Here is a 20867-nt window from a genome sequence, read left to right as displayed (position 1 = left end):
ATGGGGGCTGTAGCTAAGAGAGCTCTGTGGTTACTGCTGTACAATGGTGCTGCTGTGAAACACTCTTTTTGACCTTTGATTTGTGAGTGTTTCTTTGTATCATTTAAAAGTGTAGTCAGATACACACACACACACACACACACACACACACACACACAGACACAAACACACAGTCATGTTTCTCGTGAAATTATGTAATTAAGGTACTACAATAACACAAATAAAATTTTGTCAGGAAGTATTCTTAAACAAAGGGGGAAATAGCAAAATAAGATACCGGGGCTTTTTTAGTCATGTTTTTTAAATATCATCCACAACATCTCAAATAGACAAAAAGGCTGCTTGAAAATTTCTCGTCAAAAATTATTATTTTCCAGCACTTTAAGGATAATATCATCATCTCCCTTATATACTATGTAGAAAACTAAACTATATAAACTGCATATAAACGATATATGTATGTATATATATATATATATATATATATATATATATATATATATATATATATATATATATATATATATAATTATTATTATTATTATTATGGCCTACTGTGCAGTTTTTGTCATATTTTTTTAAACTGATGAAGATGTTTTTTCATTGTAAAATCGGATTTTGCTTAATAACAAATAAGCTGCTGCTTCATCTACAATTTGTGGAGTACACTTATAGAGTTATATAAAGTGAAAATACAGAAGAAAAGTACAAACACTTCAATACACCTTAAATCTGTTTTGGCTTTTTTTTCTCCATTTTTATTGGAGTTTTAACTTGAAGGTGTAAATAACGCACATCCGGTTGTGAGTCTGGCAGTGCGCCGGTGGTTGATGCCCTCGTGTGGGTGACCAGACCCTCTACGGTTAGTAACCAATGGAAACCTGAAGCAGAAGAAGTGACTGTAACCACGGATGGTTTCAGCACGAAAAGAAGACAGCGTCTCTGGATAGTAATTAAAGGTAGTTGTCAACTGTTATTACGCAGCATTGTAATGCAACAGTGTAATACAATCTATATAACGTTAGATAAAGAGGGGTTGATAACTTCAGCTAAGTGTTAACGTTAGGTGGGGACCAGCTAACATCAGCTAACCATAACTGTGACGTCAGTAAAAGTGACTGTTATTTGAGGATAATTTTATCAGCGTTTTTCCAAACACTAGCAATACAACACCGTATCGGTGTTGGCATAATGCTGTCAGCAATATAGCTGTATTTCTTACCCGGCTAACAGATCTAGCTCAACTTTGTGGCTAACTTTTCTATTGAGTAAGCTAGTGGTTAGCTTGCAAGACTCGTCCTCAAAGTAACGGAGGTGAGGTTGCCCGTTTTGTTCGCTTCCAGTGGGTCTTCCGGGTAAATGTTAGCTAAAGCAGTTATTCGTTTGGAAACAACGAATCAAACTACAAAATAATGATATAAGACGAACATCTAAGTAAATCAGGGCTGCCGGAACGAACCCTTGTAGCTTACAAACCTTTCTCACCGCACAAAGATGCCTTTGTGCTGCTGCAGCGACTGAATAACGAGCAGTCCTACCTAAAGGCATCTCGAATTTATTTTAAAGTTTTTATAAGCTAGCTAGCCACCCAACTGCAAAAATAATGCAGTCTGCATTTGTGATACATAACCTTAAATAGCACCTGGTCGACTCTGTTGTATGAAAACCTTTAGTCCTTGCATCCTAAGCATTACATCCTTTTTGGTCCAACTTGTAAATGATTAAGCCATTTCGTAAATAGTCATTGCATATTTCTGTCCACAAGGACGTGTTGTGCTGCCAACACAACTTTACCTTACCCAGTATAACCTGAGCTCGGATACTTTGTTATATGAGGAACTGGGTGTGGGCAAGAGACTAAGGTGGTTCCTTACGTCTAATTATTAAAACGACACAGCACCCAGGGTAATTCCACCAGTCACAGGAATTACCCAAAGTTTTGCTTCCTGATAAAGGACATGAGATGGCAGTATCTCATTGACAGCGATACCTTCATTTGTGAGTCATTTATAGAGCCTTAATAGTATTACTGTAAGGAAATACTTTTTTTTTTTAATGAATCCTGATTGTTAAAACCATGTCTTCATGAGATAAGTAGCACATATCAGTCCTCAAGGTCAGAATAAGATGTTGTATGAAGAGAAGAAGTGATAACGTTTACTACTCTGAGGTAGGAACAAATCATCAAATCATGTTTGATAAGTTATACATTGGATATCTGTTTCATGTATGGCAATTTGTGGAGCATAGGATCTTGATTTTGTGGTAATGCTGTGGATAAGCAGTTTCATAGCACAGCCCATGTCCCATTGCTTTGTTTGCTCATGTTACACCTGAGTGAATCTAGCTTGAAGTGGTATTTGTGTCTTTTGTGTACCAGGATGTCACAACTGTGTCAACACTGAGGCTAGTTTACCCGGTTCATGTTCACATTAACAGCCGGGTTGTTAAGGTGGTTTCATCATTGCCATTACCTTGTGTCCGATACACGAATACAGTATGTGTGCCTATATTCATCTGACATTATGTGACTCTCATTATCTCAATGATATCCACTTGGCCAAGGCATCTCCTCTGCACCTCATTAGTTTAGGGCTGCAACTGACTTTTTTTTTTTGATTCATCTATAACATGGCAGACAATGATAATAAATGCTGATGACATTTTCCAAAAAGTGACGCCTTTAGGATTCTTGTTTTGTCTTTCAAAAACATTAAACATTTTGGCCTAAGGGCTACACTCGAGACACTAATGGGTTAATGACAAAGGAATTCCCTCTGGGCACCTGGAAACAGTCCTCATGCCATTTAGTCCAGGCCTTATCAGGGTCTTTGAGTTGTATATTTATTTCCCTGAAATAAAAGAACATGGCAATGTTGTGTTAAAATATTGGTAAATTGAAGCAGAAGCCTCTAGGTCCCTGAACCACTTAAATAAACAGTAGTAACAGTGAGTCAGTGAGCAGTCCTGAGAATCAGGGACGTGGCGCACTGCTGTAGGCTACATCGTTTTTATGGCTTTGTAAAATACGACCTTTGACCACAGCTTTGTCTGATCATGTAGGCAATGTAATGTTGCCAGGGACTGACCATGGAGGTGATGGTGAAGCCTGTTAATACTATGAATGACCCTGTGTAGGCTTATCTTTGTCAGTTGGTGGGAGTGTTCAGGTCTGGAAAGAGACTGATTGTCACTGGGATGATTAACAAAACTAAAAGGTTGACCGCCCATAAAAAGTATACGGTCAAGAATTTGTTGTTATTGTTGGCATGAGCAACACGTTTCATCGATTGCTTCATTCGGCATATAAAAAGATGTAACAAGGCAAAGACTCAAATGAAAGTTCATTTGCTAATAAATAATGGAGTCTACGTGTGTAATGCAGATAAAAAGTATTCAGTACAGAACAAGAGATCATTAACAAAACCACTCTGGAGCAACACACAGAGAATGATGTTTGAAAGGGGAAACAAATTAAACAGTGTAAGAAGGAAACTAAAATGGGAAAAAAAACAGTGTAGGGAAAACAGCATCTTAACACAACCCCACATCTAGCATTAAGACTTGTGCATAGCTAATTTTCACAACCAATAGATCCTCCATGAAAAAAACAAATTAATATTAAGTTCATCCAAGCACTCACCCAACAACACCCAATTTATCAACAATCCTGGCTGTTAACACAAGCACAGAAAATAAGTAATGGATAAAAATAACAGCTAACATAACTAGCAGAGATTCAGAGCCTTCTGAAGACCATACAGAGCCTTCTGAAGCCAAATTTCAGTTAATAAAATATTTGTCGGTTTATTATAAAAATCCAATTTGTGGCTAGTGAAATGATTTTGTATAATATGTGTTGGGGTATTTGAATGGGGCCAGCCCGTCAATGAAACATGAGATCCAGCATACTAGATCCAGATCGGGCAAAAAAACACTGCAGGGTTGTCTGGCAAAAAAAAAAAAATCAACCAGGCCAATCAAATATGTGCTTGAACACTGTATTTCTACTCTTTACATCACGGTCATGATGATATAATCATTGCCTTGTACTTTCAAGTCAGTCTCTATTTTGGTAAATGAAAAACACCTATTAGTCTCCGCTATCTTACACTGAATGAATATTTACAACATACAACAGTGGTGGCATGGGTAATGGCTTGCAGAAACATTCTTTCCAGTTATCTAGTCTATCTGTGTCGAGAAACTGGGACACAATGGGTGTTCTCCTTTTCGTACAGCTTGGGCACAATCTGGCGAGAAGTAACGACGAGCAGCGAGGGAGGAGTATATCTCGAAAAGGAAGGGAAATGGAGCTATATGCATGAACGTGCATCTTGATTTCGCGGGCTGAACCAGGGCCAAGAAGCTTATTAAATTGTATTAAAGGATCTGTTACTCAAACTGGACTTTCTGGATGGTACTGTTGTATGAGTCATGCCCATGTTTTTTTTCAATGCATGTCTGGTTTAAGGGCACCAACTACAAAAGCTGATAAAACAAGAATGACCTTAAAGGCTTAGGAAGCTTAAAGCAGTGCATTTTAATGTGTTGATTAATAGACATCTCTATAAGCTAATGGATATGTCAGCAATTGTTGCAAATTGCTCCCATGTTGTTTTACCTTTATTTCCTGGTTGGCACATTTTCCTCATATGTAAAAGAAGGATACAGTTGGGGACTTCCCACCTTCTGTCAAGCGTTGAATTGTGCAAGATATATTTTTACTACAGGAACAAAGGTTATTTGTGTTTAGAGTGAATTTTTGCAGAACTGGATACGAAAACATTGAACTGGATTCCTTTGTAACTTTCACAATGCGTGCCATTATTATACGTGCTTTGCCACAGCGCCTAACACATGGCATTATTATTTCCGCTGTCCTAAAAATCTAGACTTTCCAAGAATACTCAAAAAGTCAGTGGTGAGTTGTAGTAGTTATCTGATGTTTTCCTTGGCTTTGCATAGTATGTATTTCTTGTAACTTTAAAGGCTTTACCCATTTTAAAACTGAATTTAAATGGGGCACATGCAAGACCTTTTCTAGCTGAGGATCACTGGAAATTTTACAAATTATTTGTGAATCTCTTTTGATTCATCTGAAGTAAATTGTTTTTAACATTAATAATTTCAGAAGTAGTCAGTGATGATATGTAGACTATGTCAGTATAGAGAATCACAAGACCATCTCCTGAAAGACTGGCACGATGCGGCATGTTCTTTCTTCCCTCCTCTCAGCCAATCACAAGCTTTAAACCAAATCAACCCAACCCGGATCTCATGTAGCCCCTCCCCCGGCAGTATGTGTGTGTCACTCTACCTCTCTTTCCTCCTTTCCCCTTCCTTCACTGCTTGCTGCCTCGCTTCATTGCCTAATGCGGCTGGGCTAAAGACAGATATAAAAATATAGAAGGATTGAATAAAGAGAACAACGTGATTTTTAGCTGAGAATCCACAGAAGCGTGTGATGGAAAAGCATCCGGGTTCTTTGTGCAAAAACCCACATGTAAGTCATCACTCACATATTTTTTTGTCTTTATCCTTACATCCTTCCTTCCTTTCTCAGGGTCTATCATTATCATTTCTCATTAATTCTGTGTGTAATGTATCTCAGTCTGCCTCTATCGCTGTTTCATCCCTGCTCTCTGCATGCTCCCTGCCCCCATACCATAATAACATAACACTGGCTGCTGATGCTGTCTTGTGATGCTTGAGTAGAAGTCATTGGTGTGCTTAATGAGACTCGGGGTAAATCATAGTTTTTAGTAACAACAAGGAATGGGTGGGTCTTTTGTTGCTTTTACTACCACAAATACTGAAATATGTTGTTTTGGGTTGGCATATGGCAGTCACTCCCTGGTGTTTAAAGGTGTGGCTTGTGATTCCGTTAATTTTAGACTGCATCTAAATTGCATCTGAACAGGTAAAGTTTTAGTCCATGCTTAAAAAAGGCTGTCCAAATACTGTTTTAACCTTTCCTGTAGCTCTACTGTGAGTGTTTATAATATTTATATCATTATAATCATACAATTAACATCATAGAATTAACATTCAATCAAGGCTATTAATAAAAGTGTGGTGGTTTTAATGCTTTCTCAGAAGTAAAATTAAATAGTAATGCATCATCCATTAATTAATATAGGAAAACATCAAACTGTTCTCTTTTTAATTACTCAATGGAAAAAAAGTATTTGAATATGGATGAGTGTGGGTAGTCTCATGTTGATTGAGTTAGGTTAGCAAGTGACATATTGTGTAAACAGACTTCTTCTTTTAATTGTACCTGAGCCAAGCACATAGCATTTTTTTTTTACATAGAGGGATCCAGTTTGACAGAAAAAACAAGCCATTATAGGTGTGGCATTTTCAAACTCTCATGCTGTTGTAATGTTTTATATGAAAACATTTTATTTATTTGATACTGTTGTGAATAAGTGTGGACAGATAACCTTTTGCAGGTTATAATTATATTAATCTCAAGTTCATATTTCCAATTCAAAATATAGGTTCTAAAAATGAGTGTACATTTATTAGAAAGGTGGCCAACGCTACAGTGTCAGTCTGTAATTAGCTGCAATAAACGTGAAAGTGAAGTGGTTAAAAAAAAAGGCAAAATCTACGAATATCCACAGTATCAGAAAAGAAAAAAATTAGTGTCACTTAATTAAATCTTCATTAAATTGCTAGCAGTGCTGGATACATTTTGCATATGTTCGCTGGCCAAAATTCCATTTATACACACTTTCAGTCAGATTTGTATTAAATTATGCATTTCATCTGAACACAATGCAAGAACTTGTTAACTTTCAAGTTTGTTGATTTATAATCATAAGCTAGCAAGGAATGTCGGCTAGCACAGGTGTTTTGAGTGAATAACACTCTCATTCACATGATACTTTAATCTGTTGGACTGGGCAACTGCAGATCATAATCAACCATATATGTTCACATTAAATGGCGGTGAAAATGTGCTCAGTTTGAGTCCGCTGCAGTAATGTCGTCGTTTATAGATGCAAAAATCAGCCAGATATATTCGTTTTTTGTATGTTTTTTAAAGGTACTTGGCTTTTGTGGTATTACAGTATACCAGGGTATTTAGAAATCCAGACGGTATGATTTTCAATACAGTCAAAAATACAGACGCTGCTCTTTCAGTCTAAGTATTAAACTGATAGAGAGTTGCTGTCTTTGTATGTAGTGCGCAGCAGCTGCAACCTGGAAACCTAGCCTAGCATACACAAACTCAAATAACATCTTGTACTGAGTACCAGGAAGGTGTGATGAAGGAAGAGCATTTCATGTGTTTGTCAAGCCCCAGAAGTACACTTAATGGGCCTCATTCATGAAACGTGAGCAGAACGAATTTGTGTGTAAACCGTTCGCAGACGGAAATTTACGTGCATCTCCGCATTCATCAATATTTTAGTAGCTCCGATCTTTTCGTAGCTACTAACAAAATCTACACATGCTGCTGACCACACGTAGTGCTTGTGTAAATTTAAGAACGCATATAAATAATGCTCGTCACTGTTGGAAATTACAATTTTAATTCATAATGCGTTCTGTTATGTACACAATACGCAGATGCCTTTGAAACATGTGATATAAACATGACAAACGATTAAAAATATAACATATTTAGTTAAATTAGTTGGCAATTGGCGGGATTAAGATTCAGATTAAACTCATAATTGTGAATTATCTATGTAAATTGACGCATCCTGCCTGCAGTTCTCAGAGGTATCATTAAATTAATGCCAGAGTATATCCAATTTCCATACGGCGCACAACGGCAGACAGAAGTAATGCAGGGGTTCAGCGCAGTTGCAAACATGCCAGGTGTTATCGGTGCCATAGACTGCACACACGTACGCATCAAGGCTCCATCCGGTGATGCATTTGCTTACATTAACCGGAAAAACTTTCATTCCGTGAATGTGCAACTGATCTGTGACGCAAAGTGTGTGTTGTTAAACATTGTGGCACGGTGGCCCGGTGGGACGCATGACGCATTCATCCTGCGTAATTGCGCAGTTGGCACGCGTTTGGAGGATGGAGCTGTGAGAGACGGCTGGCTCATTGGTAAGAATATAGCCTGCATAATCACATGTGTGTGTTATATATGGACTTACCTTTCTATATCCATAGGGGATAGGGGTTACCCACTGACGCCGTGGCTTATGACCCCACTGGCCAGCCCGCAGACACCACAGGAGCATACAATGAGGCGCACGCGGCTACTCGGGCCGTTGTAGAGCGCACCAACGGGGTATTTGGACTCTGAGCGTCCTCCTCCTGTGGCAGATGTACTTTTTTTTGTGTGTGCTAATGCGTTTCTTTGCGTCAAGTTTAATGTCAAACCATTTACGTTTAACCTCGGACGTAGTTCTTTGCACTACAGAAACTACATTTACTGCGTCCGTCACCTCCCTCCACGCTTTCGCTTTGCCTGTCCCTGTCACACCACTACTAACAGATGAAAATAAAATTTATTTTTTGGACTCCACTTCTCCCAAAATAACTTCAATCTCCGCTTCGGAAAAATTCTTTTTTCTTTCTCGTTCTTTTTTTCTTTGTGCCATGACTGACAGGTTGACAGGATGCCTCTACACACCTCCTTATATGGTGGTCATTAGCAATTCATGGGCGGGGTTCATGCTAATTGCTGATTATCGGGAGCGCGCTGCCACCTTACGATGGATTGGCATTCATGATCATACACACGTGTTTACGATCAGATCTGAGTTTCCCGCGGCGTTCATGAATCCGGAGTAGGTTTTTAGTAGCGTAGGCTTTTATGTGCAAATCTACGCACAAATCTACTAACGTTTCATGAATGAGGCCCAATGTGTATGAGCTGTTCCGTGTGCAAGAGCTGACTACCAATTTGGCAGTAAGGACATTGAAAATGAGGTTAGCAGCGCACTTTACAACCCAAGGAAGTTTGATTGGTAGATCTTTCAGCAAAACCAGATGGAACACAGGACGTGCTTTATATTCAAACTTGTAGGACGTTAGGAGTGCTTATGTGGGTTTCAGTTCGAAGTATGTGGCTCTTTTGTGTTGCATTGCTGTCCCAGTGGTTGTTAGTCAGTGTCACAATCAGCCCATCCTAGAGAAAAGAATGCCACTCCTTAATGCAAAATGAAAAAATGTCAATGGCTGATAGGGCAGAGATGTTTTCAAAATTCTACCAACTGGATTCAGCATAGCTTGTGTAATCCTGAAATGCTTATCCATGGTGTTAATGTAGCAATATTTTTATTCCTGCTAGGTGAAGGCATAATCCACCCACTGTTGGTCACTACAAATATGGATATAATAACCAATTAATAACAGCTAGATCTGCAAAATATTTGTAGTTTTGCCCACCTCTTCAAGAGCCCCCCAACTCAACTCCTAATTCCAGGATAATTTAAATGTATCTGTTGCCACCATTATCTTGTGAGTTGTTCAATTTTGCCACTTTGCCAGTCTAGCATGTGAGTTTTATACTAACCTGAGAGTTGTTCACTAGCTTGACGTGGCATTTTTCTTCCCTGGAAAATCTGTCCGTCCTTATTTGTGAACGCTGTTGACTTGAATGACACAATCAGTGATGACAGTCAAGGTGAACAGTTGTTAACAGCATTCAAGCAAGACTGTTGTCTTTTTGATAACGTCTGTTATGGCACATACAGGTGCCACCCTATGCATTCTCATTGACGTCAGGTATCCAGTAGAACCTGTTCACGACCTTCTACATTGGCCTCATAGCAGCAAGTTATTTTCTTTAGCTTTGGCTCTGAAATCGGAAACCTTTGACTTCAGCAATGCTGAATTAGAGGGGTGTCATTTTTGAGGCTGATAGAGTGCCAAGATATGTCATAATTGAATTATGTTTGTGTACTTTAAGCAGATGCCCTCACATGACGTAGGGCGAGGCATTTTCTTTTGTTGCAGAGTTAAGCTGTTATTTGTTCGTCTTTGATAAAGGGCTTGATTTTTTTTTTTACATAGTTGAACTTAATACCACCTCTTTTGTTAGTCTTTCTGAGTAGTATCCAGTGTCTTTTTATCTAATTTGGCTGCTCTGTGGGGTTGGGTCAGATTAGTACCATCAATACAAATACCCCTTCCCCATCCACAAAGGCTACATATATCATTTACATTGTGTTTGCCATGGTTCTTATGATTACATTTTAAGTAGATATTACAAAGCAGCATGGCCTGTGGTAAGCGATGGATCACACCATGGAAAACATGGTGAGATTTAGCATTCGTGCCACAGTGGGAACCCTGTTTTTTATTTATTTTCATCTTTGTTTGCTTGTTCTGATGTCAATGACCCCTCCATTCCTATTCCCAGAAGTCCAAAGGAGGGAAATGCTGTTAAATCTAACCTAAGTCAGCAAGCACTCAATCCGCTCTGGAATTTGAAGTCCTTGTAATTTACCACACTGGCTTCAAATATATAGTTACTGTATATGTTCTGGTAAAATTGGTAATGTTTTAAAACCTCGACTAAAAATGCTAAATTGGGAAATTGTAGTAATGTATTCACAGCAGCAGATGGCAGCAAGTGGTTGTAAAATGAGGGGTCTCTCACCAGTTCCAATATAACATAGCTGGCTGAGCTGTTGAGGGTATGTACATTGCGACATCTGCCATTGGTACACTTGGTTGACAGCTAAAGAGAAGAGAAGAAATACAGTATTTTTCTGCTCCAGTTTCAGGGTCCCTGTAGGTGCATGCAGGCTCACTTTCATGGCTTATTTGGGACTCCTGAAAAGAACTGAAACACTGTTAATGTAGTTAGTAGTACCTACTTTATAGTATGACAAGTTAACATGTCTGCTGTTAAAAAGGTCTACTAAAAGTCAGGGGCTGAAAATATGTTGTTGCAGTTTTGTGTAAGGTGTGTAATGCTATCTGCTAAAATCAGATTCATACCAAAGATTCTTATGGGACTGTTCAGTGATTTAATATTTATTGCTTTACTAATGTCCTAATATGACTAAAGTTGTTTCTTTGGGCCTAACCATCAGATGACTCTAGCCTTATATATCATAGGAGGGACAATGGAGTGGTAGAGTACATTCATGTAGTTAAAATAAATTATCTATGACGAACAGGATGTTAGCATAACATCCTTCACCTGAGTGGGAAGCCCTTTGCACTTTTCCCTTTGCTGCTAGTGATTATAAACTTCTGTCTTCAAGACCAATTTCCTCCTTTCATGTGACCAGTGTTTTCCTGCTGTGAGTGTGACCTTCATCCTGTCATGCAAAGCACAGTCCTATAGCATGTTTACCGTCTGAAAAAAATTTGTCAGCATGTGTTGTTTATGTGAAATGCCAAGCATTTTAGTGTAGTTTTGTTGTGTTTCCATGCTACAGCATCTGAATAATCGGAACACCAAAGTGAGTATGACCTGTGGGTGGGTTAGGGTGTTAAAAATTTTGTAAAGCACTTTGAGTTGCATTTATATGTATGAAAAGCGCTATATAAATAAAGTTTGATTGATTGATTAAAAATAATGGAAGACATTATGCTTTAGCAATCCATTACTGGGTCTCACTCTCTTTTGTCCTTGTTTTGTAGGAGTTATACTATCAGAGAATGCAGAGAAGCACAGGAAAGATGGACAAGGCGAAGATGGAAGAGGACAATCAGGTAAGACTTTGTGTCTTTGGCCTTGCAGTTAGTTTAAAACATAATTCTGAAGTTGTTTTTAGAAGGATAAATACATACTGCATGAAGATGGTTATATTCATGCTGTATCCAATAGCAGAATAAGTATTTTAAGTCATTTGTATTTTAATTATTACATAAAACTAGTGGTGAGAGGGATGTGTTTCTGTGTTGTACATAAGTCAGATAAACTCATGGTCTGTGTGTATGTGTCTATGTGTGTGTTTTGTGGTTATACCTCCCTGTGGTGTAGTTTAAGGGGAGGTTGAGGGTGTGTGTGGCAACATGCAACAGAGCGGACTACTCCAAGCTGGCCCCCATCATGTTTGGGATCAAAAACCACCCTGACGAGTTTGACCTGGAAGTCATGGTGCTTGGCTCACATCTCATTGATGACTACGGGTATGACCAACTGGCACAGCGTCTTTTTAAAAAAAAAATGCTCAAATGATAAAACAGTTGTGTACTACCCAGCACAGGAGTCCATACATGCCTTGAATTTGGTTCAGAGCTGCATTTATTATGAAACTCTACTAATTTATTCAGGTTTTTCTTTAAATTCATATTTTCCTACTTTCCGCTCTGCAGGAATACTTTTCGTATGATCGAGCAAGATGACTTTGACATTGGCTCCAAGCTCCACACCATTGTGAGAGGAGAAGACGAGGCGGCCATGGTGGAGAGCGTTGGGCTGGCACTTGTAAAACTCCCTGATGTACTACAGAGGCTGTGCCCTGACATCCTGATCATCCATGGTGACCGTTTTGATGCGCTGGCCCTAGCAACTGCTGCAGCGTTGATGAACATTAGAATACTTCATGTGGAGGGAGGAGAGGTGAGGAGGCAGTACAGCTGCATATCATTTAACACATCACAATACCAGTACAGATACCAGTTACTCTCAAAGTAAGGTATCCTCAATACCTGCTATTAGCACTGTCATCATAGCCGCTGACTCAGTCACCGCCATGTTGAGAGCCGTGTGCAGGCAAATGATAAGCTCTGAATTCCATGTATAGCCACTTTAAAGGTCGCGACTACCAATACCCAGGCCTAGGGCGTAGGCCTCAAGAACATAAGAGAGAAGTTCTACTGTGATTAATCTAGTCATATGTCAACTATATGATCATACCTTTTTACCCTTTAAAGCAGCACAGAAAAGAATAAATGATTAGGTAAATTATAAAAAAGTGATTGACACAAGCCCCTTTAAGACTGCCGCTTCAAGACTGCGATATTTAGGCCTCTGTGACGTGGCCCTTTCAGAGGTAGTAAAAGAGGTGTTACATTGGCGTCACTGTTCGAGGCATGATCAATGTGAACCCGTGAAGCCGGCAAGATGGAAAATACATGACTTATGTTATTTGTGCGACCAACACTCAGGTAATAAGTAAGGAATTGGACCGTATCATAACAAACACGCCTCTCACTTGAGTCAGACGGTTATCGAATCATGTTCAGCAAAATGCAGAACAACTTTGCTTGAGTATGTAGAATTTCTACATCAAGAAACAGCAACGGTTTTGAATTCACTTGCTGCTACCATCGCCTATTGTACACAAACTGCCACGGCTGTTACGCGGCAAAACCGTCTCCTCCCACTTTCTTTCGCAATGCCGTATTACAATGTGAATGCCAATATTATGCCGTTGTAGAATCAATAGGAATGTCCTAAGGAGAAAAACCAGCAGGGCTTGTTATGCCACGTTTGCAGTATGAAAAGGGCTTAAGACTTTCTGGTACACAAGAAACCAAATGACATATAACATATAATTCATCTTTTTTCTCCATTTTCTCCAGGTGAGTGGTACAATTGATGACTCAATTCGCCACGCCATCAGTAAACTGGCCCATTACCATGCCTGCTGCACACGTAGGGCAGAGCAGCACCTTATCGCCATGTGCGAGGATCATTCTCGCATCCTGTTGGCAGGCTGCCCTTCATATGACAAGCTGCTGTCAAATAATCACAGAGACGACTACATGGATATCGTCAAGAGCTGGCTGGGTGAGTGGGGATACAGGCATGGGATGGAAATATAGTGCGAAACGGTAGAGTATGTTTGTATGTCATGTGTGGGGTGTTTAATTTATGTTACAGGTGACAAGGCGAAAGAACATGACTACATTGTGGCTCTGCAGCACCCAGTTACCACTGACATTCAGCACTCCGTTAAGATCTATGGGCTCATGCTGGATGCCCTGCTCTCCTTCAACAAGAAGACTCTCATCCTCTTCCCTAACATTGATGCCGGTTAGTTTTACTTTCGTTTTTGTTTTTCAAAGCTGCTTTCTTTTATATATGTTAATTAAATGAGTAATTTCATCTGTGTTACCTGACCCACCCCTTCTCATGCAAACAGGAAGTAAAGAGATGGTGCGTGTGATGCGAAAGAAGGGCATTGAGCAGCACCCCAACTTCCGGGCAGTGAAGCACATTCCCTTTGAGCAGTTCATCCAGCTGGTGAGCCATGCCGGCTGCATGATCGGAAACAGCAGCTGTGGGGTACGAGAGGCAGGTGCCTTTGGCACGCCTGTTATTAACCTGGGAACAAGGCAAACTGGCAGAGAAACAGGTATGTATGACAGAAAACAAGACTATAGTTAGCTGCTGCCTCTGCCATACTTATGGTCCTGATATATTCTCTGGCAAAGAGATTACAGATAAATGACTGTCTAGCATCATGCTGAAGTATGGTGAAGTACAGTTTGTCTTCTCACACAAATCATTGATGTCCTGAATATTAGGGAAATATTAATGGTGCTCTATTCTTAATACTGAAAATTCAGTCCTTCTTGCCTTCGCATGGTTAGAGTCTGGGCCAGGAAAAGCTGGACTGGCCTTTGCCATGGAGATGGCTCAGCGGTAATGACGACGGTTGCTTAGCTACGAGCTAATAACAGCAGTAGTGCCTGACTAGCTAATCACTACTGCTCTGCACTACGCACTACTCAGATTGGGCTTTGGTAAGAAAAATGTTCACACATGGGAAACCGCTGATCAGTGGATCATGATTTGAGGGAGAGGATGTTAAAAACAAAAACAACAGAAAGAGCAACGGGGCTAACAAATGTGGGTTTGTTAGCTCCATGCTTACCTCACACTCACAATCCCCGGTTTATCAGTGATAGTGATAGTGATAGTGATAGTGATAGTAATAGTGACACCAAAGCCATGGAGTCATATGCACACACAGGGCAAAGAACTCGGAGTATGGATTGCACCACACAAGTTCCCTATTCAGGACACCATGACTCCATAAATCTTTACATAGCATATATTTGTTTGCCAGTATATAGATGCTCTGAATGTCATGTACAGCACTTTAAACATGCTGCTGAGGTATTATTAGCAATTGAAAGCAATCATTATCTGGTTAAATGAATCCGCCTCAGGTCTTAACAACTTTGTTAATGATATGACGTTTCCTCTCCACCAGGTCAAAATGTGCTTCATGTCAGAGATGCTGACACTCACAACAAGATCTACCACGCTCTGGAGCTGCAGTTTGGAAAGCGATACCCCTGGTAGGATCAATGTACTGCCTGTCTGTCTCACTGGGTCTTTGTCCTTCAGTTGGCATTTTTTTCCTTTAATCTTGATTCTTTGCATTGATTCTTTAATCTAAGCATACATATTTTTCAGAGCTATTATTAATAAGAGTTACAACAAGTGAAATGTAAAATTCAAATTAATCAGCTGGGTTTTTTTCCATCCAACTACTGTCACAACTTTATGTTTTTTATATATTACTGATCCTCCTTCCAGTGACCCCTTGACTGTCTTTAACACGGTCCCAGTCAAAACTTGCTAAGTAAGCTTTGGACCATGACAGTATTTGCAAAGAAATGAATGAAAAAATATTTGCCTAAATATCCATCATTGAGATGTGATCATTTGTACAACACTGTTTTAACCATGTGCAGCAATGATGCTCTGCCTCTTATGGTTTATGGAAATACTTAGTTTAAGTCAAGGATTCACTTAGCCATGTATCCATCTTATACTTTCAAAATTTTAAAACATAATTTTGTTTTTGTATTGTTTCATGTCTTTTTATAAAATATGAATGATATTAACAATGGTGCATTTCTGTTCCCCAACAGCTCTAAGATTTACGGGGATGGCAATGCAGTGCCTCGTATTCTTAAGTTTTTACGGAAGATTTGCCTGAATGAGCCCCTACAGAAGACTTTCTGTTTCCCCCCGGTGAAAGACTGCATCTCTCAGGACATTGATCATATCCTGGAGACACAGAGCGCTCTGGCTGTTGACCTGGGAGGAACCAACCTCCGGGTGGCGATCATCTGCATGAGGGTATGCTGCATAGAGTCTTTGATCCTTTTGATAAAGCTGTTTCTCCATTTTTATGAGCTGTAAAAAGAGTAAAAGTACAATTATTTTATGTTTAAACTGCTAAACTTTTTGTTCTTGCAAATATATACTGACTTCTAAATGTGATGCATACTGTTTTTAGTAACGTATTAGACAGGATACCAACTTTTTTAGTGCCACTACTCATGAAGGTGGCGGCTGTGGCTCAATTGATAGAGTTGTTGTCCATTGATTGGAATGTTGGTGGTTCGATCCCAGACCATGGCAGTCTACATGTCGAAGTATCCTTTGGCAAGATACTGAACCCCAAATGGCTCCTGATGCTACGTTCATCAGTGTGTGAATGAATTCCAAATTGTGGCAGGTGTTACCAGTGTGCCCTGGTAGCCTCAGCCACCAGTATGAATGTGTGTGTGAATGAGTGCAGTCTGTAAAGCTGTAAAGCGCTTTGGATAAAAGCGCTATATAAGTGCAGTCCATTTATAAAGGTATCTTATCTCTTTGCCATGATGAAGGCGTAATCTATAAAAGCTGCTAAATGCCATTCTTCCTTCTACCACCCCGTCCCTCCTTTCTTTCTGTCCAGGGGAAGATAGTAAAGAAGTACACTCAGCTGAATCCAAAGACCTTCGAGGCCAGGATGCAGCTCATATTAAAGATGTGTGGAGATGCCATGCGGGACGCTGTCTGTCTAAACTGTCGGATACTCGGTGTTGGTATGAAAAAAACACTTGCTCAATACTTAACTTAGTGAAACTTGGCAGTGCTGTGGACAAGACTTTATGAACTATATTCTCATAGCTTTTTCAAATCTCTTGTCTGCATCTCAGGAGTGTCCACTGGTGGGCGTGTAAACCCCCAAGAAGGTGTGGTCATGCACTCCACAAAACTGATCCAGGAGTGGTCTTCGGTGGACCTGAGAACACCCATCTCTGACGCACTGCACCTACCCGTCTGGGTTGACAATGACGGCAACTGTGCTGCGTTGGCTGAGAAGAAGTTTGGTCATGGCAAGGGGGTGGAGAACTTTGTCACTGTCATCACAGGAACAGGTCAGTAAGGATTTTCATTCATTCAATCATCTATCAGTCTCAAAAATCTGATAACTGATAACCCTAACTGAAAGCACTGGGGACTTAACAAGGCATTTTTTTCATTCTTTACTTTAGTGCCAAAGGAAAAAATGAGAATTTGCTATGTGTTAAATGGTATATTTTCTGCTATGATCATCATTATGGCCTTATTTTAAAGTAATTGATTAGCTGATTGTACAAACTGCCTTTAACCACTGATATCTTGACTCTGTGTGTAGGTATTGGAGGAGGGATTATCCATCACAATGAGCTGATTCATGGCACTACCTTCTGTGCTGCAGAGCTGGGCCACATCATGGTTTCATTAGAAGGCCCAGAGTGTTCATGTGGCAGCAGAGGATGCATAGAGGCCTACTCATCCGGCATGGCCCTGCAGAAAGAAGCCAAACGACTGCATGACGGTGAGTGTTCTGTGCATGAAGCTTCAAAGAATGTGCTGTGACTCTGTTACACCCAGCAAAAAGGTGTGTCTTCTTAACATGGTATGTGTGCACCCTGAAAACCACTTTTGGTTTTGTTCACGGTCTGGCAATTAAGCTCTGCCCCTTGAGGGAGGAACACTAACAGTCTCTCTCCATTGACCTTGTACCTACCAACCAACTACCAACAGGTTAAAGACAAAGAACTAAGATTTTATTAGCTGATGAAGCAAAAAAATGAACTTCTAAGAGAACAAAAGTGGCAGCAGTTACAATGGAGAGAACTGTGCGATTCTGAAACTCAGTATTTTTAATGTAAACTTTTAGACAACCATGGGCTGAAACACTAAAGATTTAAACATATCATTTGATTATTTTAGCATTCTGTCAACCAGAAAGGACAAGTTGGCTGTTAAGCAAGCTAATGATAGCTGATATCAGCTTTTGTTCTTTTAAAAGTTACATTTTTCAGTTCATCAGATTTTAAAAACTTAGTTCTGGGTTCTTTGGTGGCATTACATTTTACGCATGGCACTCTGTCTATATTGTATGTGCATAAAGGAATAGTTTAACCAAAAATCCAACCAACCTTTAATCATGCCTGTCACACATGTGTGTTTTGTGGACATGCAGTAACACTTTGGGGGGGATACATTTTAAATTAATATATCTGCTTTTTAACATAAAATTAGAAATCAACTAATTTATCTTCAAATGTATAATTTTTTTTAAATCTAGCAGGATAACAAAAATACACTTAGCAAAGTTTTTGTGTCAAGTTAGTTAATTGTAGCTCCTTACCACACACACAGACTTCATACCATCAGTCAGCATACATAAATCTGACGTGTGTTTGTGTGTCTCTCAGAGGATCTGCTGAGTGTGGACGGGATGGACATGAAGCTTACAGAGCCCATCACTGCTGCTCACCTCATCACTGCAGCCAGACTGGGAAACTCCAAAGCAGAGGCTGTACTGAACAAAGGTCAGAGCACAAAGCAAAAAAAAGAAATAGTCCCTTACAAATGCTTTACACAGTTGAACAAACTTGTGTCATTTTCCTTCTGTCCCTCACCATCCTTCAGAGTTCATATGTCACTGCTCATTAAATCTGCTATTAAAACAAGAGGAAAATCCTAATCTCTGCCTGTCTTCCCCTCTCCAGCCTCCACAGCTCTCGGTGTGGGCATCGTTAACATCCTTCACATAGTGAACCCCACGCTAGTGATTCTGTCCGGAGTCTTGTCTTCTTACTACGAGGCTCCATTGCAGCAAGTCATCTCTGAGAGAGCCCTCCTCTCTGCTCAGAACATCAAGGTTCTCAAATCGGAGTTGGAGGAACCTGCTTTACTTGGAGCAGCTAGCATGGTGTTAGACTACACAACCAGAAGGGTATACTGAAGGATGTTTTCTGGATTCATGAAGTACTGCTACCAACAAAAGAACAGCAAAACTAAAGCAGCACCTGTAGCGACCAGATAGATACATAAGAATATCTAGGAGATACATTTTAAAGGCTTGTCAATGACAATGCGTTGAGAGAAATCAATCCATCACAAGGCCAGATGTTGGCCAATTCCCATGTGGATACATCATGTGTTAAGTGGGTCCATTGCACGGACCAGAAATTAATTCCTTTATGGTTTATTGGAGCCCCAAGGCTTTTTTTTAACAATTAAGCATCAGCTTTTGAATAAAAAGCAGCGCCATCTTTAAGCCAAAATTACCCGGAGGGGGTAGGACTCACCCGATGATTTTTACTCGTCATGTGATGTGAATGGATGGAAAAAGTCTGTCTTTATTGAAAGCTTGTATCAGATGTGACCAAAATATTCCAGGAACATTCTCCTGCAACTTCCTCTCAATTCTTCTTGTATCGCTTCCCGTCTCACTTTTCTACAAATATTTTATGGAGTTTTAATTCTCAATTAGATTTTTGAGATGAGGGTAACTGTCAAGTTATTATGTTACATTTCCATGTTTTTTCATAATTTAAATTATTTAAGGTGTAGGGAAAAAAATTAAAGTATCTAAAGGTGATGCTTAATGTAGTTGGTGATCTTGGAGGCTCAAGGGCAGGAAATGATTAATAAAAAAGTAGAAACTGCTTAAGCCTGATAGCTGCTAGAGTCTGGGGAGGACCTGAGGGTGAACCTTTTGCCTGAATCAGGTGAAGGTTTTTTTGTCTGTTTGTTTTTTTCATTTTATTACCACAGACCTTATGAAGATTTTAACTGATTTTGAAGTTTTCTTCATGCCTTTCGAAAATATATGATATATTTTATCTCAAAAATATTAACGATGTTTGTATGTAATTACATACTGTATTGTACATTAGATGGTGACTGCATGTTATTTGGGATAAATTTCTTAAGAATTTTCTTTGTTGTTTAATGTTTAAGATATACACAAGAAAATAAACTGTATTTAAATGAAGAAAGCAAGAGAGATATGGATGTTTTGTACAAATCCTGCTGACTTTTTTTGTGTGCAAAAGATCTGTCCACAAAAGCCTTGGGGTATTTATGGAGCTTCTTGGTTTGATATTTCAAAGTCTTTACATAGCCTTGAAACACATGGAAAACATGTTTATAGCCCAGATAAGAATTGTGGGGGTAATTTTTTATGTTTGTTTTTACTCTCAATTGAAAGAATGAGATGATCTCATATTTGGGTGATGTGTTTCTAAGGTGCCAGTAGAGTAAAGAAGTTGACTGAGCTGCCGTTTCCCATTGCAAGTTTTCCTTTTTAACAGTGACTACAGCATTTCTAAGGTTGCAAGCATATGAGTCGCCTAGATATTTAGAAATTAATTAAATAGCCAGTCACACAAGTTGTAGTATGTGAATCTTCCACTATAGTGCCAACAGCTACATTTTAAAGTGCACCACTTACTCATCATCCGGTGTGACATTTTTGCCTGTGAGACACGCTCAGTTATGTTCCTCACTTGTTTATCTCTTTCAGCAATTTTCTTAGTGTTTATGCCTGATCTATAATCATAAAAAGTAAAACAATGAATTCCCAAAAGGTAGATCTCTTTAGAGCAAATTGCAGGGCAATTAGGATCCAGGTCATAGTCAACAACCCGGAATGTAGAAAACCTAGTCATGTCTAGATGTTGCTGCTCTATACTGAGATTAATGCTTATCTGTAAAAAACAAAGAGACTCACCTTTGTTTTTCATGGCCTCTGTAAACATCTGGATGCATATTTTTGTCCCTTGTGTTTATTAACATACAGTAACACATTTCTTTAGTTCGGAGCAAAAAAATGGAATTTCTAGTTGTTTTTGTTTGTTTTGTTATTCTGCTAAATTCCAGTTTTGAGCTACTGTCGTCCTAA

At 39.4% G+C, this 20867-nt stretch overlaps 1 protein-coding gene across 4 annotated transcripts; it reads left to right on the top strand.

Moving 5' to 3' along the window:
• Nucleotides 1–809: 809 nt before the first annotated feature.
• Nucleotides 810–20241, top strand: gne (glucosamine (UDP-N-acetyl)-2-epimerase/N-acetylmannosamine kinase). 4 transcript variants are annotated; one of them, XM_059336739.1, is made up of 15 exons: nucleotides 4128–5506; nucleotides 11379–11402; nucleotides 11584–11655; nucleotides 11927–12075; nucleotides 12262–12508; nucleotides 13474–13681; nucleotides 13775–13927; nucleotides 14037–14249; nucleotides 15114–15201; nucleotides 15781–15991; nucleotides 16596–16725; nucleotides 16840–17061; nucleotides 17322–17504; nucleotides 18391–18507; nucleotides 18688–20241. In XM_059336739.1, exons 1-15 carry the CDS (start codon nucleotides 5468–5470, stop codon nucleotides 18921–18923), a joined length of 2292 nt encoding a protein of 763 aa, XP_059192722.1. In that variant the 5' UTR covers nucleotides 4128–5467; the 3' UTR covers nucleotides 18924–20241. The 4 variants fall into 4 exon arrangements, with proteins under 4 accessions (XP_059192746.1, XP_059192739.1, XP_059192722.1 ...); XM_059336763.1 differs by lacking the exons at nucleotides 4128–5506; nucleotides 11379–11402 and adding an exon at nucleotides 810–959; XM_059336756.1 differs by lacking the exons at nucleotides 4128–5506; nucleotides 11379–11402 and adding an exon at nucleotides 981–2170.
• The last annotated feature ends 626 nt before the right edge of the window (nucleotides 20242–20867 follow it).

The sequence above is a fragment of the Centropristis striata genome, chromosome 1, assembly GCF_030273125.1.
Source record: "Centropristis striata isolate RG_2023a ecotype Rhode Island chromosome 1, C.striata_1.0, whole genome shotgun sequence".
Classification (NCBI taxonomy): Eukaryota; Metazoa; Chordata; class Actinopteri; order Perciformes; family Serranidae; genus Centropristis; species Centropristis striata.
This window is presented reverse-complemented; position numbering and strand designations above follow the sequence as displayed.